Source organism: Topomyia yanbarensis, chromosome 3 (assembly GCF_030247195.1).
Source record: "Topomyia yanbarensis strain Yona2022 chromosome 3, ASM3024719v1, whole genome shotgun sequence".
NCBI lineage: Eukaryota > Metazoa > Arthropoda > Insecta > Diptera > Culicidae > Topomyia > Topomyia yanbarensis.
This window is the reverse complement of record NC_080672.1, coordinates 10,430,877-10,447,340: the sequence shown is the minus strand read 5'-3', so window position 1 is coordinate 10,447,340 and position 16,464 is coordinate 10,430,877. Positions and strand designations below refer to the sequence as shown.

At 40.3% G+C, this 16,464-nt stretch overlaps 3 protein-coding genes and 2 pseudogenes across 6 annotated transcripts; 3 read left to right on the top strand and 2 right to left on the bottom strand.

Annotated features, from left to right (window-relative positions):
- Positions 1-1,476: 1,476 nt before the first annotated feature.
- On the top strand, positions 1,477-3,156 carry LOC131693604 (uncharacterized protein K02A2.6-like). Its single transcript, XM_058981538.1, has 3 exons — positions 1,477-1,765; positions 1,827-1,994; positions 2,180-3,156. The coding sequence occupies exons 1-3, from the start codon at positions 1,477-1,479 to the stop codon at positions 3,154-3,156; spliced, it is 1,434 nt and encodes a 477-aa protein (XP_058837521.1).
- A 3,309-nt stretch (positions 3,157-6,465) lies between these two features.
- On the top strand, positions 6,466-9,317 carry LOC131691031 (protein phyllopod). 4 transcript variants are annotated; one of them, XM_058977170.1, is made up of 3 exons: positions 6,466-6,610; positions 6,770-7,023; positions 7,815-9,317. In XM_058977170.1, exons 2-3 carry the CDS (start codon positions 6,814-6,816, stop codon positions 8,553-8,555), a joined length of 951 nt encoding a protein of 316 aa, XP_058833153.1. In that variant the 5' UTR covers positions 6,466-6,610; positions 6,770-6,813; the 3' UTR covers positions 8,556-9,317. The 4 variants fall into 4 exon arrangements, with proteins under 4 accessions (XP_058833153.1, XP_058833152.1, XP_058833150.1 ...); XM_058977169.1 differs by having other exon boundaries at positions 6,466-6,644; positions 6,773-7,023; XM_058977167.1 differs by having other exon boundaries at positions 6,466-6,644.
- A 2,597-nt stretch (positions 9,318-11,914) lies between these two features.
- LOC131692116 (uncharacterized) lies at positions 11,915-13,445 on the top strand. Its single transcript, XM_058978985.1, has 2 exons — positions 11,915-12,424; positions 12,485-13,445. The coding sequence occupies exons 1-2, from the start codon at positions 12,417-12,419 to the stop codon at positions 13,014-13,016; spliced, it is 540 nt and encodes a 179-aa protein (XP_058834968.1). The 5' UTR covers positions 11,915-12,416; the 3' UTR covers positions 13,017-13,445.
- A 751-nt stretch (positions 13,446-14,196) lies between these two features.
- Positions 14,197-14,852, bottom strand: LOC131693598 (uncharacterized; annotated as a pseudogene).
- LOC131692115 (1,4-alpha-glucan-branching enzyme-like) lies at positions 14,697-16,086 on the bottom strand (annotated as a pseudogene).
- Positions 16,087-16,464: the final 378 nt, after the last annotated feature.

Sequence of the window (16,464 nt, the reverse complement as noted above, 5' to 3'; positions counted from 1 at the left end):
TTATGGATACGAATTTGTAAAATCTAGGCTGCGATAATATGTGAGTCCTACTTAAGCGGAATTGTTTAAATACAAACTCACCGAAAAGCAGCTATTAGATACTATTTAGAAATGTTTTCAAAAGTTTATTATAATAGCCAATAGTTCTTAAATAAACCAATTAAAATAATATTCGTTTGCATCAATTTCATCACGAAGTATATAAAAACAAATTCCTTTGAACTGATGGTCTACCTAAAACCAAAAAACTATCGATTTGCTGTTCGAGCAACTTTCATTCAATTTTTTGATGACATGCATTCGAAAAAATATTTGGAGTAGTTCGATTTTCTTATTTGCTATATAAATTAAACATGAGACTATCTGATCGAATGTGACGTTTTAGTTGTTGAAAAATAAATGATCACATTTCAAAACAGAATGATTGCTATTTCGAATTTTACAACTTTTGCTTTTATCTTTTGTATGCCTATCATTTGATGTTTGCATACAAAGACGAAAAGTTGATTGCAACAAAAATCAAATGGCAGTCATCCAAAACACAACTGCCAATTGTTAAAGGGCCAGGTCAACAAGAATATCATTCGATTTAACGCTACGGTTTTGGTACAGTGTAGGTGAATTTGAGTTTTCGTGTAGTTTTTTACCGTTTAACAAAATAAAAATTCGGCTCTCATTTGAAATGCATTAGAATCTAGTCGATCGGTTTCACGATTCCTTGAAAATTAAATGGGATTTATAACATAAGTATCACACAAAATAATTTTTTCGGGCAATTTCGTCACAAAATGGTGACTGTGCACCATTTTCTCCCATGCAATTTTTTTTGGAAGTTGTCCACGGCCGGAAATCTATCTCCCGGAATTTTTGACATATAGAGCCATTCTGATTCCTTATGTCTATAGTTGGCGACGCACGTAGGATTTTTTTTTTCGATATTTTGATTTTACGCAAAATGGCACACTGTTACGTGAAAAACGCTGAAAATGTCATCACGATTTTGGTATTTCTTGGCGCTTTTGTATAACAGAACGAACCTATTTTAACTCATCTGAGAGACTTTGAAGTCATCATAGCCATGATAATTAGAGCTAATTTTGACGAAATTTTTGGTACTAGGAAACTCTACCAAGAAAATAATGTTAGAGGAGGTAGTGTTGGAAACGTGGACATCCCTACAACTCAATAGGAATTGCTAGGCTCACTGGTGGCAGCCCACCTGTCACTCAGTTGACGCACCGAACAGCATCCGGTTAGGAGTCAGAAAGTGATATACCATACTATAAGTAACACCCGTATTTTACCTCTATGTTTTATCCGCGTTATATTTTAATAAAGTATATATGTTTTAACGTATGGGTCGTGTAATCTTCTCTATCGGTCACCTCCAAACACGGCCCACAACAGTGGCGACGAGAATTTAGTAAAATTAGCGATCGAAAGCCAATATTTATCACCCACGTGTAAACGGAAAGCATGGCGGAATCTAACCTCAATCCGGAGCAGCATCAGCCGGGAAACAGCTTGCCAGGCGGTCCACTACCGCCAGGAGTAAACCGACAACACCCAGGAATGCAGCAAAATCATCAGCGGCATTCGGCTCCATTTTTGAACGGTCCACTATCAGCACAGCAATCTTCAAGTACCAGTTCGTCTTCCGCCGAAGCATCCTACCAGCTCTTTCAGCAGCTAACGCAACAGCAACGTATTCATGCAGCAGCAGCAACAACAGTTAATGCAGCAGCAGCAAGATTTCTTTCGGAGTGTTATGTCATCAATCAGTATTCAGGTCCCTCCAAACCCTGAAATGATTCTCGATTCACTAGCAAACAATATCAAAGAGTTTCGCTATGATCCGGATGGAAACATAATTAATACCGTCGTCAAAAAGCGCCGTTTTGCTACAGTGATGTTGAACGGTGTGAATGTGCGTCTGCATTTGGACACGGGATCTGACATAAGCTTCGTTTCGAAACGTTTATGGGAGAAAATAGGTAAACCACCAACAGTACCGGCAAACAAACAAGCCGCAACAGCGTCAGGCGACCGCTTGCAGTTTTTGTTTAATTTTAGTTGAGACATTTCGTTCAATGGCAAACAACATACCGGTCAGTTTTACCAACGTTTTTTTTTCGTTGGTTTTACGATGTTGAAAAACCACTTAACCTCCTTGGCATAGATTTGATGGATACATTCGATCTCTGGTCACTGCCCATTAGCACGTACTGCAACAACGTCACTGTTCCTTCTGTCACTTTGCAGTCACTCAAAGCAGCATACCCGAGTGTGTTTAGGAACGAGCTGGGGTTGTGTACGAAAACAAAAGTGAAATTGGAACTGATCCCAGGTGCAACTCCAGTTTTTCGTGCAAAGCGTCCAGTGACTTATGCTGTACATAGCAGTGTGGATAACGAACTCGACCGACTGGAACGAGCAAAAATCATCACACCGGTAGACTTTTCGGATTGGGCAGCTCCCATCGTTGTCGTCCGAAAAACGAACGGATCTATTCGTATTTGTGGTGACTATTCCACCGGTCTCAACAATGCCCTGCAACCGCATCAATATCCGTTGCCGCTACCGGAAGAAATTTTCAACAAATTGGTTAATTGCACAGTGTTTAGCCGAATCGACCTGTCGGATGCATTTCTGCAGGTAGAAGTGGACGAAAGCAGCCGTAAATTGTTAACCATCAACACCCATCGGGGACTTTACCGATACAACCGTCTGGCACCGGGAGTCAAAGCAGCACTGGGAGCATTCCAGCAACTTATCGATACTATGCTGGCAGGCCTCCCTCATACGTGTGGTTATTTAGATGACGTCGTCGTTGGTGGTGTAAATCCTGAAAATCACTGGGGGAACCTTCATGCAGTGTTTCAAAGGATCAGCGATTTTGGATTTACCATTCGTGTCGAAAAGTGCATATTCGCTCAGCCGCAAATTAAATATGTAGGTCATCTGCTTGACCGCAACGGTCTTCGCCCGGATCCATCAAAGGTTCAAGCCATCAACGAAATGCCACCGCCCACTGACGTTTCCGGTGTTCGCTCTTTCCTAGAAGCAATAAATTATTACGGCAAGTTTGTTCCTAGTATGCGCACCCTTCGGTATCCTCTTGATGAGCTGCTCAAGGCGGATGCAAAATTTGAGTGAACGGAAAAATGCCAGGCGGCATTTAACAAATTTAAAGAGGTGTTGAAATCCGATCTACTGTTGACACACTACAACCCTGCGCTTGATATAGTTGTGTCGGCAGATGCGTCGTCTGTTGGTGTCGGTGCAACATTATCACACAAATTTCCGGACGGTACTCTCAAGGTGGTACAGCATGCCTCCAGAGCACTCGCAGCAGCAGAGAAAAACTCGATCGTGAAGGACTTGCAATAATTTTTGCAGTGACTAAATTTCACAAAATATTTGGTCGTCGCTTTCATCTTCAGACTGATCACGAGCTGCTGCTGAGTATTTTCGGTTCGAAGAGTTTACACATCGAACCGGTTACAACGTTTTGCTCTTACGCTATTGCTTTATGAGTTCACCATCGAGTACGTCCCGACAGCGAAATTCGGCAATGCTGACATACTTTCCCGTCTGATCAACCAGCACGTCAGACCTGAGGAAGATTACGTGATTGCTTCGGTCTCTTTGAAGAATGACTTAAGGTCAGTTACACAAGATACACTAACCGTTCTCCCGCTGAGTTTTAGAATCGTACAGTTTACACAGTCCGATCCTATCACCAAAGAAGTTTATCGATACCTGATTGACGGTTGGCCTGAGACCGTTATTGATGCAGAGCTCAAGCGGTTTTATGCACGACGTGAGTCACTTACCACGGTACAAGCAACGTTGGTACAAGGCTGCATACTATTTGGCGATCGACTTGTTATTCCTTCGCCCCATCGCAAGCACAGTCTTCAGCAGCTTCATCGTGGCCACCCTGAAATCCAGCGAATAAAGGTGATTACCATGTCTTATGTTTATTGGCCAACTCTCGATAACGACATTGTTGATTATGTTTAATCCTGCCTTCAATGTGCGATGGCTGCGAAAACACCATCGAAGTCAGCGCCTTTGTCTTGGCCTAAATCAACAAAACCGTGGCAGCGTGTATATCTTGACTATGCTGGACCGATCGACGGGGAATACTACTTGGTCGTCGTGGATTCTTTTTCGAAGTGGCCTGAGATTGTGCAGACTCGCAGCATCACTACAGCCGCTACAATCAAAATCATCAGAGAACTGTTCGCACGCTTGGGAATGCCAGAGACACTAGTGAGCGACAACGGCTCACAGTTCACCAGTGCACAATTTCAATCCTACTGTACGGATAGTGGTATCGAGCATCTCACAACAGCGCCGTTTCACCCACAACGGTCAATCTGAGCGGTTTGTGGATACATTCAAACGGTCAATAAAGAAGTCTAAGGAGGGGAGAGCGACAATGCCAGCAAAAAGTGTATATATGCCTCCGTTAATTGCAAAAATCTATGTGTAAAACCAATAGGCATAACGTTTACTTTTTTTGAGTGTATACTTCTTAAATATTGGCGGCACTTAATGTAAATTAATTGAGTACGACTTTTAGTAATTAATTGAGTACAACTTTAAGCAATGAGTCGTATTGAAGATTTAGTGCTTGCCCCTCGAAAACACTACTGTGCAATTCAATATCAATTCTTCAAAAGGGCTAATGAGATTTTTGTAAACAAACTTATTTCGCTCATTATTCCGCTGCCGAGTTGAATTTCATGAAAGATACACATGAATCAACATCTGTACCCTTTGTAGAATCGATTTCAAATGTCTTTTGCGTTGAAATTATAGCAAATTAAGAGAAATCAGCAAAACAAATGTTTGTTTACAAATCTTATTAGCCCTATTCAAATGTTGATATGGAATTAGGGAATTCGATAACGTTGTTCCCTATGCATTTGAAATGGGAGGTGGACTCCGTTTTCCGTGACGGAAAAAGTGTACATAAAAAAATAACGGTTCCCAAACTCCATTTTCCCCAGCGGAAACGATTCATATTGTATTGTTTCCCAGTCATCAAATTTCCTGGAGGAGACCGCTCTGCTAGATTTCTGTCAGTCTTGGTTAGGCAGCCTTGTCAGATTTCTGCGCGTATCCTGTCGGGTTAGTTGAACTAGGGCGAACTCGGTTTCGCTCGCGTTTTTTGGCAAATTTTGACAGGAACCGAGCAAAACTCTGGCATAACTCGGACATAAAATGTGAAAAGATCCTGGCAATTCCTACCTGGTAGAATTTAGCACGAATCGAGCAAAACATCTGACAAAGATGTGGCAGGAAGCGTAGCGAGATCTTGGCCGTACATTTCTGGCTGGATTCTGGATAAAAATGAGCAGCATCGGTTGGTTTAACCGCTTTTGTCAGAAACGGTTGTTGCATTTGAGCGAATTCTTTGTCATAATTCTCGCACAAATCGCGCAAAATGCTCGCAGAAACTCTGCCAGCATCAATTTCCCTTTGCTTAACTCTTGCTAACTTTCTGCTTGCCACGGTGACTGGGTTCTAGCTGGATTTTTTGTGTGTAAAATTTTTAAAATCCGTTGCGTTCTCTGCGATTATTTGCACTCCGAGAGCCTTGATTTTTTGGGTAGATTTTCTTCCGTTGCGGAAAACGAAACTCCCATGACCCATTTGAGATGCATGGAGAATTAAATCCTGCTTAAAAAATCAATTTCCCGAAGTGTACACTCAACCGCGAAAAGTCTTTAGAAAATCTTCGAGGAGGATTTTGGGAAATCTCCAAACAAGTAATCCGGCACGAATCAGTTCAACGTGAATTGTTTTCGACGAAAAAAGTTTTTATTAAGTTCAAAATAGACGATGTGATGAAATTACGGCAAAAAAATTTCCATGATCAAAATCCGGCACAAATTTCTGTACTAAAATTCGTGATCGAAGTTATCTTAAATGTAGATGCAAAATGTTATATCTCCATCAAAATGTTCGAATATGTTCGTTCGTTTTTTTTTCTTGTCTGGATAGCAAAGTGCAAGTCGGAAATGCGTGCGTGAATACTGTATACATCGTACACGGTCTTTTCATCAATTCTCGACCAACATATGATTACGGCCTAAAAGCCAACTGTCAAAATCCACTTTGAATGGAAATTCCGCACAAACCGTTACATGCCAATCACAGATGTTGGTAGTAAACGAAAGAGAAAAGTTTTCACTTTCATAAACTGTTGTGAACTGTGTTCAGCTAGTAACGGTTTGTCCGGAAATTCCATTAAAAGTAGATTTTGACAGTTGGCTTTTAGGCCGTAATCATATGTTTGTCGAGAATTGCAGAATGTTATCAATACTACTCGATTTCCAGAGGTGATTTTGACAGCTTTTCCGAAGCTTGACTAGTCACCCTATCATTTTATTACTCCTCGAATAAATTATGACAGTTCGTCACGACAACTTCTTTATTAAAATCACCATTCATATCGAATGCGTAAAAACATCTGCTGGTGTTTCGAGCGATTGCACGAGCTTTCCTCGAAAAATCGAAAAAATAGTTGGAATCTCCTGTTTTGTGTCGATTGGTAATCGTTAAGATATTGCTGGATAATAGTTTTTCGAAAATTGTGAGTGCACACGTGAAAATTCGGTTTACTACAGGTAGAATTTTGTTTTTTCAGTCTAAGCGACGCAAAAATTGATTTTTTGTTTCCCCTGAAGGATCTGGTCGAATATAATCGAATTATACGAAGAGCTAACTAACCTTGAGTGTCCTGTTTCTTCAGCAGGTCATACCAGTTTACTCACTATCGACTAAGAGGAAACCGAGATGAGTACCACATCCGCATCTGGCGATGCTGGAACCGCTGCTGGTGGAGACGGTGGAGAGTGTGGGTCTACTGGAGGTTTCCAGGGCTTGGCAAAAAAGACCAACGTCTGTCTGATATGTGGTATCTATACCAATCTGTCGCTGAATATTTTCGAACCCCGGAACGGACCCAACATACGGGAGGTCATCTACCAGAAGTACAACTTTCGGGTGAGTGGCTTCACGCTAATTGGTTGTGTTTTTTAATGTGATAAAATGTAGAGGTTTGTTTGCGCAGAGGGGATCGATTTTTATCCTTGCTGCGTGGTGCTTTTTCGATTAGATTTGCCTTGATAAACTGTCAGCATTAAGGAAGTCGAACGAAATTACTATTTTTGATTACTGATGAGTTTTGGGGTCGTTTTGCATTTTCTAGAATTTATTCTCTATATGTTGACATTTTTTTTTGTTTGGACCCGCCCCGGTATGTTTCGATCGAAGTCCCAAGAAATTGATCATCTCTAATAATTCGATTGTAAAACAAAATCGATAAGCAAAGAATGCGTTATTTGACAACACAAGTGTCTTTGCAAAATTTAATAAAGCTTGAACGCAGAGCATATTACATATCCATAGTCCCTTCTTTATGGGCAGATCTATAAACTATTATTTTAGCTCATCTGCTTCAGCATGTGGTTCCTTGAGGAAGTAGGCGACGAAAGATGTGACAATGACACCTATAACGGTATGAGGGTGTAGGGAGAAAAGAGAGAATGTAATAAAATGCGAACAGATGTTTCTTTCGCTTGTGCTTTTCGTTTGATATCCTTTATTGCGTATGGTTTCAAGGGGTTCCTGTATGTGTACTTTCAGTATACCTGTTGGAATTTTGTGCGCCAAACGATTTTAGATTTCGTTCAACATTGAATTGTGTTTTAGTTGGGATGTACTGCCACAATGAAGAAGTTAATGATTTTACTTTGTTGTTGGGATCTATGTTTAATTTTTTTCATACCTTGTAGGCCGAACGCGGTGACAACGAGGAAAAGTATATTTGTTACAGTTGTAACAATTGGCTCATCAACTGGTATTCACTGCAACATCTGTCCGAATCTCGGACCTATGAATCCACACCATCGTCCAGTCGGTCCCAGTCTGAAAATCGCCAGAAGCGGTCAAAAAATGAACGTTCTCATTCCAACTCGTCGCCAGGGTCCAGCAGAAACAAGGAAAATCTCGAGCAAGACGATCAGGTGTCCTCCACTGTAAAGACACCCGAAAAGGAGAATGATTCACCAAAGCGAAAACCAAAACGACCGATACGCAGCATTCTTAGAGAGTCTAATCAACAGCAAAACCAGTGTTCAAACAGCGCAAATCTAGTCAAACCGTTTGAGTCCCATTTGATTCGAATGCTGGAAAATCAAGGAACAAGCGTTATCAAAGAGAATGTCCCGCTTATCGAAGGACCAAGACCAAACTCTTCCTATCAAGCCAAATTATCCACCGCGACCGGCAATAAACCTCAAGTAGAATGTTCGGCTGTCAGCAATGAAATTATTCTGAGTTTTAATTCTGCTCTTTCTGAAGTAGTGCCATCGCTTCAGTTACTTCGAAATGCGGAGATGGACGAAGCAGAACTGACTTCTTCGTTGGAAATACGAGAACAGTTTCTTAAAACTCATCGGATGTCACGTTCGCTTTCGATATCTCTCATCGATAGCAACCCGCCGAACATCAACTCAATGCAGCACGAGTATTAGAGCTCTGGAACATCGTACGCATTTATCCCTAAACTTGTCGAATTATAAAGCTTCCTGAATCTCATATTTTACACTTGATTTGGACAAAATAGCATGTTCAGTGACAGATTTACAGGAGCGATGCATGTAGGATTGCAATGATATTTTATTCATTCCATTGAACAGTAGTACAATCCTTTTTTTGCTACTATTCTCCACCGACTTAGTAGGAAACCACACCAAAAAATTATGAATCAAATTAAGCTAGTTGTGTTATAGAGCTAATACTCTGAAAGTAGATTAAGTTAGCACATCATCGTGCGTTATCGATCTCGATTCTCATCACAATCTTAAAACTGTTTTCACATAATCCCCGATAGCATTTAGGAAGTCTCCTGGTATTTTATTGTGCAGAAAAAAAAAACTAGCCTATATTTGTCGCCAGTGCAGTTATTCAGATGTTTTAGGGTGATTCATTAGCAGATTAATTATTGGAATACGATGTTACATGTTAAGAAGAATGTTGTACCGGTGAAAATGAAGACGTTTATTAGTTAAAAATGTGCTGAAGTGAAGGCATCTTTTATTTCGGAATATTTTTTTTATTGTCCACAGTATTAGTTAGCGATTTTGTTTAAGTTTCACGAATTAGCATTGTGTTCATTGTATTCACAGCCATAACCATAACGAATTGTTTGGTACCTTAATATGTCATATAATAATTTATTGCGAAGTGAATCGTTCGCTAAAGCTAAATTGCGAAATAAACTGCAATGATTACTAGTTATCAGTGTTTTTTTATGCATTCCGAATATTATCTATCATAGTTCGTCGTAATTGGTGGAAAAAGTATGAATTTCCACCTAACACGAAGAATGGCCCGGTTTGTGTTCCTGTTTATCTTCGTTGTCTTAATTTCATTTAGCAGTATTAGTTTTATGGCAATTTTGGTGCGACAAGATGTAAGTGAAGTATTCTTGCGCTGTTACAGTAACGACGCTTGTTAAACGTCGAAATCAAAAGCACAATAATTTATATGTGTAACTATTTTTTCACGATCCAGCTCAGTATATGTAATCCGGTTGATTTTGTTACAAAATATTGCTATATATTTGGCCACGCTCCCGAGTACCCTGGAAATGATTTTTTTTGTTTATTTGTGGCTTTAACCTTTTTAGGTCATTCGCCAGCAAATGAAATGTTGATTAAAGACTTCAGTGTACTTGTACTATTGATAAATGGAAACAAAGATGAAACCATGCAAATTCAATAAATTTCTAGAGTGGTGCGATTCCAACAGGTGCACATTTTAAATTTGCATTAAATTATTTTCAAATATCAGATCTCTTTGATACAGATTAGAATTATTAGAAAATCAATGCAAAATCACGATAAACTTATTTTAGTACAACATAACTTGAGCTAGACGTACGATTTTTTTACCGTGTTATAAATCAATTACATCAATGAGTATTTTTTTTACCGTGCAAAAATGATTCACTTGAGTATCCGGGTTGCCATATTCACAGATTTTTATGGGGTTTTTCATTGAAAAACCCCGGGGCGGTGGATTGCACTGGTGTTGCATTTTCTAGCAGAAGAGCAGGCCACTAGATGTGTTTCATTCCCACTTCTGCTAGAAAGTGCTAAATCAGTACAATCCACCGCCCCAGTGTTTTTCAATGAAAAACGACATTAGTAATGTCTCAAAAGAGACTGTACACTGAAAAAACTAGACACGTTAACATCATGTGGAAAACACTTCTCGACAAACATATGATTACGGCCTAAAAGCCAACTGTCAAAATCCACTTTGAATGGAAATTCCGGACAAACCGTTACACGCCAATCACAGATGTTGGTAGTAAATGAAAGAGAAAAGTTTTCTCTTTCATAAACAGTTGTGAACTATGTTCGACTAGTAACGGTTTGTCTGGAATTTCCATTCAAAGTGGATTTTGACAGTTGGCTTTTAGGCCGTAATCATATGTTTGGGGCCGTACACAAATGACGTAGCTTTTTTCTGGCGATTTTCGACCCCTCCCTCCCCCCTCGTAGCATTTGGTCACAAAATTCTAACCTCCCCCTTGTAAATGACGTAGCATATCTCTAACCCCCCCCCCCACGCAACGCGACCGGGAGATGAAAAAATTTCATATGTTTTTCAATTCTTTTAAATATATGTCCTTACAAAATGTTTGACGACTTTTATCGACATTTTCATTATAACAGCAAATTGCCTACAAAAGAAGCCCATTTCATGACAAATATAGTGTGGATAGTTTTGTTTAGAATTTTACATGTCATAAAGCACGAAGAAAAGTTCACAATCCTGCAGCTGCCAACGATTTTAGGAAGCATAAGCTCAACTAAATTACTAAATTTTCTTTGATTGAATCCGAAAGAAAATTCAATTCAGCTATTAAAATAAGTCTACTAGTTAGCAATATTAGCTAACTAATGTGGAAATTTAAATCCGCATGAAAAATTTATCATTTTCTTTGCGAGCCTGCCATTCCGCGAACAGTAAAATTTACAAAATGAAAAAACCGCGTGAAAATCAACTTAGGAATGGAGGAACATTAAATTTTTTCTCTAATTAATGGGTTTTGATGCCCGCCAAAAAATTAAAACTTAATGCTACGTCGCACAACTTCTGACCCTACCCTCCCCCTCGTCACACTTCATCACAAATTTGGTGTACCCCCCCTACCCCCTAAAATGCTACGTCATTTATGCATGACCCCTTTGTCGAGAATTGATTCAATTATAAAACACATGAAAAGCTTACGTTTACCATTTGAATATCTAATAGAGTGCGGGCAATGTGATTTTCTAGTGGAATTCTTGCGAACATTATGTGAAAATCACATAAACATCATAAGAAATACCATTGACTAAGATTTCCAAATGAATATCAATTAATTTTACCTATAGATTTAATGGGTAGAAGAATCGGCGATATCAATTGTTTTACATATGGATATGCACTATATGTTTTTCACATGAATGTTATGTGGAAAGTTCATACTACCCAAGCAACCAGAAGTTCGGATAATACTTAAAAAGCACACTTTAAAGTTCACATAAAGTTCTTAGCGAACTTTCAAGCTGCTTAAGCTTTAATGGAACTTGAAAGCTGCTTAAGTCGTTATTAGTACTCAAAACGTATCGCAAAATTACTTAAAACCTGAAGCTTATGCAGCTTCCTTATACGCACTTTTGATCGCTTGTGTATGCCTAAGGCTGCGTTTACGTAGCGATGTGAATGCATGCATTTGGGATGCAAGCATGTAACGCACATCAGAAATGAAAACTGATTTTTTCTCCAGTGTTTTTCTTGTAGTTCTCGTTTTGTTTTTTCTCGTCCACTACCTGTCAAATTCGCAAAATGTCATCCATATTCGCCAGAATCACCACTCAACAGTGAAAATTTGCTCAAAAAGTTATTAAAAATTTCTGCTGGTTCCATTAAAAATGGAAACTGGTCCAGACGGTAAAGCACAAAAGGTTAATTACTATTTCATCAATTATAAAACCTTTGTGAACGTCGTCAAGTACAAGCTCGATCATATGCGGAAGCGTATGTAAACCAAGGAGCGTGATGCCACTAGTGCAAGTTTCAAGTGTCCTTCCTGCGATTAGACTTTTACCGATCTGGTGGCAGACCAGTTGATCGATTTTGCATCCGGCGAATTTCGCTGTACATATTTTGGCAGTACTGTGGAGAAAGACAGTTCAGCACTACCGAAAAAAGATTCACGCTTACTGTTGGCCAAGTTCAACGAGCAATTACAGCCGCTGTACGATCTGTTAAGACAAGTTGAAGATATCAAACTTGCTCCGGAAATTCTCGAGCCTGAACCGGTTGATATTGACACTATGAGAGGGTATGGATATAGTATTGTTTTTGTTTAGTATTTTCTTCACATTTTTTTTTTGTGTTTTAGTATTGCCAAACCAACCAACAGGATTTCAGATGAGCAATGGTCCGGCGAAGCAACGCGAACCAGTGGATTCGCTGTGGAAGAAACCCGTGTCGATGTTACCATTGGTGATTCAGACGCAGTGGAAACCACAACACATCGGAAAGATCGTCCGGTGTGCATGACGGAATCAACTGTTATTACGAACGATGTGGATGAAAATTCAGTTGAGTCAATTTTAGAGAAAGCTGCATTCACCTCCACACAACCCCCCGTGGTCACTAACTGCACTAGTGTTATTTCTTCCGCACGGAACCGTAAAGATGCCGACGATATTATGTCGGTATCACAACAGCACGAGAAGCAAAGCTCTCACAATGCAACGAATGATGCCATCAAGGGGCTAGGTCTCAACAACGAGCCAAGTATTGACAGTAGTGACGATGAGAAGGATATTGACGATACAGAGATTCCCATTGTTGAAATTATGGATACCGATTCGGATGACGATATGCCAATGATAACGGTGGCGGGTAGACCACAGCCACTGGATTAGATCAATGACACGCTGATAGCGGAAATGACTCCACAGGAGAAGGAAACCTACATGGTGTATCAAGATCATTTCAGTCATATGTATGATAAGATGGAACGACGAAAAGTAAGTGGCATTAAAAAGTTGAATTTTAGAATGCGGCCGTACACACTATTCTGAGAAACTCCTGGAAATGGTACGCATGTTACGTAAGATGTGAACGTATATCCGTGAACTATTTATTGTTATTGTTGGGCTGAAAATTATTTTCAAGTCTCGTACCTGACCCTGATTCCTGCAGGAGATAAGGAAAAACGCAACAGTTCCAAGCTACCGAAGAGATAGTTGTTGATTGCCAAGAGAGATTAAAGCTGCATGTGCATTTAGTTTGATAAATAAACAAAACATTATAGTTTCTCAGTATTTGACATAAACGTAAATAAACACAAAGAATGCAAGCACTCCTAACTACTCGTATTCGTATTTTATTCATATCCGTTCGAATATTTTTATCGCTGCACGGCAGCCAAACTATCACGTTGGTAAGCACTTGGTAGAAAGACGCCTGTTCGACTCCCTCATCCATACGGTGTCGTGATGTTCTTACTTATCGTCCCGGCATTTGGTGATGACCAAAGCAGCTCCTAACCCTTGCAATTTAGACCTTCAATTAGCTGACGTAGCTGGTAATTGTATTATAGTGTTCAACGATTGCCGATTCGACGGCCACCGTGCAGGTCATGGTCGCTTTATTGCTTAGCAGAAAGCGGCCGATACTGAGCTCGAATCCGGAACGTTCCACAGTGGGAGCAAAGCGGTCCGGTTGACCCGATGTTGGCACATTACTCGATCGAATTCGGCTTTGTAAATCTTAACCTGGGACCCAGATCTTAACCTGCTCCCACATGTGCTCAATGGTATGACCCATCTTGGTGTGACCTGTGAGTTTGTCGGGGAAATACATGCAGTTAATGACGGTTATCGGTCAATGTGGTGCGCAATATCAACCTCAAATTGCGTTTAACGAGACCAGCATAATGCCTCCCTGCTTGCTTCGCCAATGCACAATGCCTCCCGCATTCCTTAACCTTCAAATGTTCAATGTCTCCTTCATTCCTTCACCTTCAAGTGTTTTTACGCACAATCGAATGCCCTTAGTTAAGAAGAAGTATAAATTCACGCACCGACCAAAGCATTAATTTCAACGATCATAATCGTTGAGGAATCGGTATTTAAACAACTTATCATCTACCGAATGCCACTGACGGCCAGTGTAATTATATGATTGATTGCTTATGATTCTAGGGAAACCCAACCATTCCGGGTGACCGAAATCGTTACCTATAAAGTTCAGGTAAGCTTCACCCGAGGCTTCATCACCTACTGAATCAATGGGAAGACTTATCCCGCAATCGATGATCATGTTCGGTTCTGAAGTTACCGACATATGTGGATATTTATCCTTATCCATAGGCCAGTAATTGTTTAATCACCCACCGATGTTTGATAGTGTGATTCAGCATATGCCAGTGACATCGTTTTTTCCATCTAGCAGCGATTGGTCGACATTTCATTGGTTCCCAGTGTTCCGATGCTCATCATTCGTTGTTTTGAGATGTTCGATCCACTTATCTGTAATTGCCATACCCAGAAGGCAGTCGAATCCAACACCACCTTCATCAGTGGGTCGACAAAGCACCACGTCCTATGCAAATGTGATCACATTGGGATTCAATATGTGCAAGAACTCGTTCTCCGTGGCTAAATAAAACAAAGCTTCGATGTCAACATTCAAATTACCGGAGAACCCTTCGTCGATATCACGTGAGTGGTACAATATTGAGTTTTACTCGTCATGCCGCGAGCGAAGGACCTCATATCTGTTCAAACAAAATTTTATTATTTTTCTGTAAAAAGTTGTAAATTTTTCAAAGCAATAACTTACTCTAATTAAAAAAAACAGCTGTCCCATAAAGTGTGTTCGTCTCGAGAACCACCGAGGAAGTAGTACGAATTGGTTCTATCAAACTGGTTCCATCCGTCGTGAGTGTTGTTGATGGCATGTGAATGAGCCACATTCAGCAGCACGAAGAGACTCTGCCCATGTGCTTTATCAACCATATATGTCAACTCCTCTTGTGTGCCATAGTGGCTACTGTCAACGAAGAAACTTGTCATCTGATGGCCAAAACTGGTATAATAGGCATGCTCCATGATGACTATCACCTGAATGGTGTTGTACTTGAGATCTTTGATCCTAGATACAATGTTATCAGCCAAGTTTATATATGTTCCAACACCAAGTTCTTCAGTGGCAATGGCTACGCGGTATTCTTATATACGGAGCACTCGGGGTTTGGCCGGTTTATTATGTTAGATCATATATTTTTCATGAGCTGATGGATGTCATATTCTGCTGCTGATAGTTGACACCCGAAGATCTAGGTGTAGGAACGATATTCTTTACCCATGGCGATAGTCGATCTACTAGCTGACATCTTATAGCACAGATCCCGCCAGCGTTCGGAGGTAGGATTAGCTCCCATTTGCCAAATGGAAGTTGTTTGTACGGAGAGGCTTTCCATTGCCAGTTATCTGCGTAAGCAAAAACACGTTAGAAACTTTTGGAAGCTTTAAAATAAATATACGCACTAAAATCACCGGCGAAGTAAAGCTACTGCGCTGCTGGAGTCCATTCACGAGCCTCTATACTGTTGTTAGGAGCGATATACAATCCACAGTACCTGTAACGTTGAGTGAACTCTTCCATGCCACCTTCCGGTTGCCTTAGTTTAGTCGACCAATTACGAAGTTCTTTATTTCTAAAAATAATACAAATAAACTCAATTATTATCAAAGTCACATTCATTGTTAGGGACGGTATGAGAGAAAAACGTCGCGCGCAGCACCGGCGAGCGTTGTTTTCGTTGCATAATAAAAAGTGAACTGTAAAACGATCAGAAAACAATCATACATAGCCTGATATTTTTTATTGCTCCAACTGGAGGCATGGACGTAGGATGCTAGGACCGAAGGTAGAGATTTCCAGACGCGACCTATTCATTATCGCATGAACATGGGCGTTTGTGGATTTCCGGTTGATAAGTTTATAAGTTTATTATTAAATACACCGGAGTGTTTTCATGTTTATGTAACCGCGGGCTTTGGTGTGCGTGGATGATCGCGAAGGTCTTAAGCTTTTTTATGTTAATATACTGAGTGATGAAAGAGAGTGAGATTCCCCATATCACTAGAGTCCCTGGTTGTGCCGCCAAGTACCGTGTTGTATAGTGGATATGCTGCCGCTATACTCATAACTGCCCCATGTGCTATGGGATTCCCTATACACATGGGACAATTATGCGTAGAGCGGCAGTATGAGCGTCATTTTTTTAATTAGTCCAACTAAAGACATGAACCTAGGCTGCTATGACCGAAGGTACCGATTCATGATCGCGCGAATGGTGGG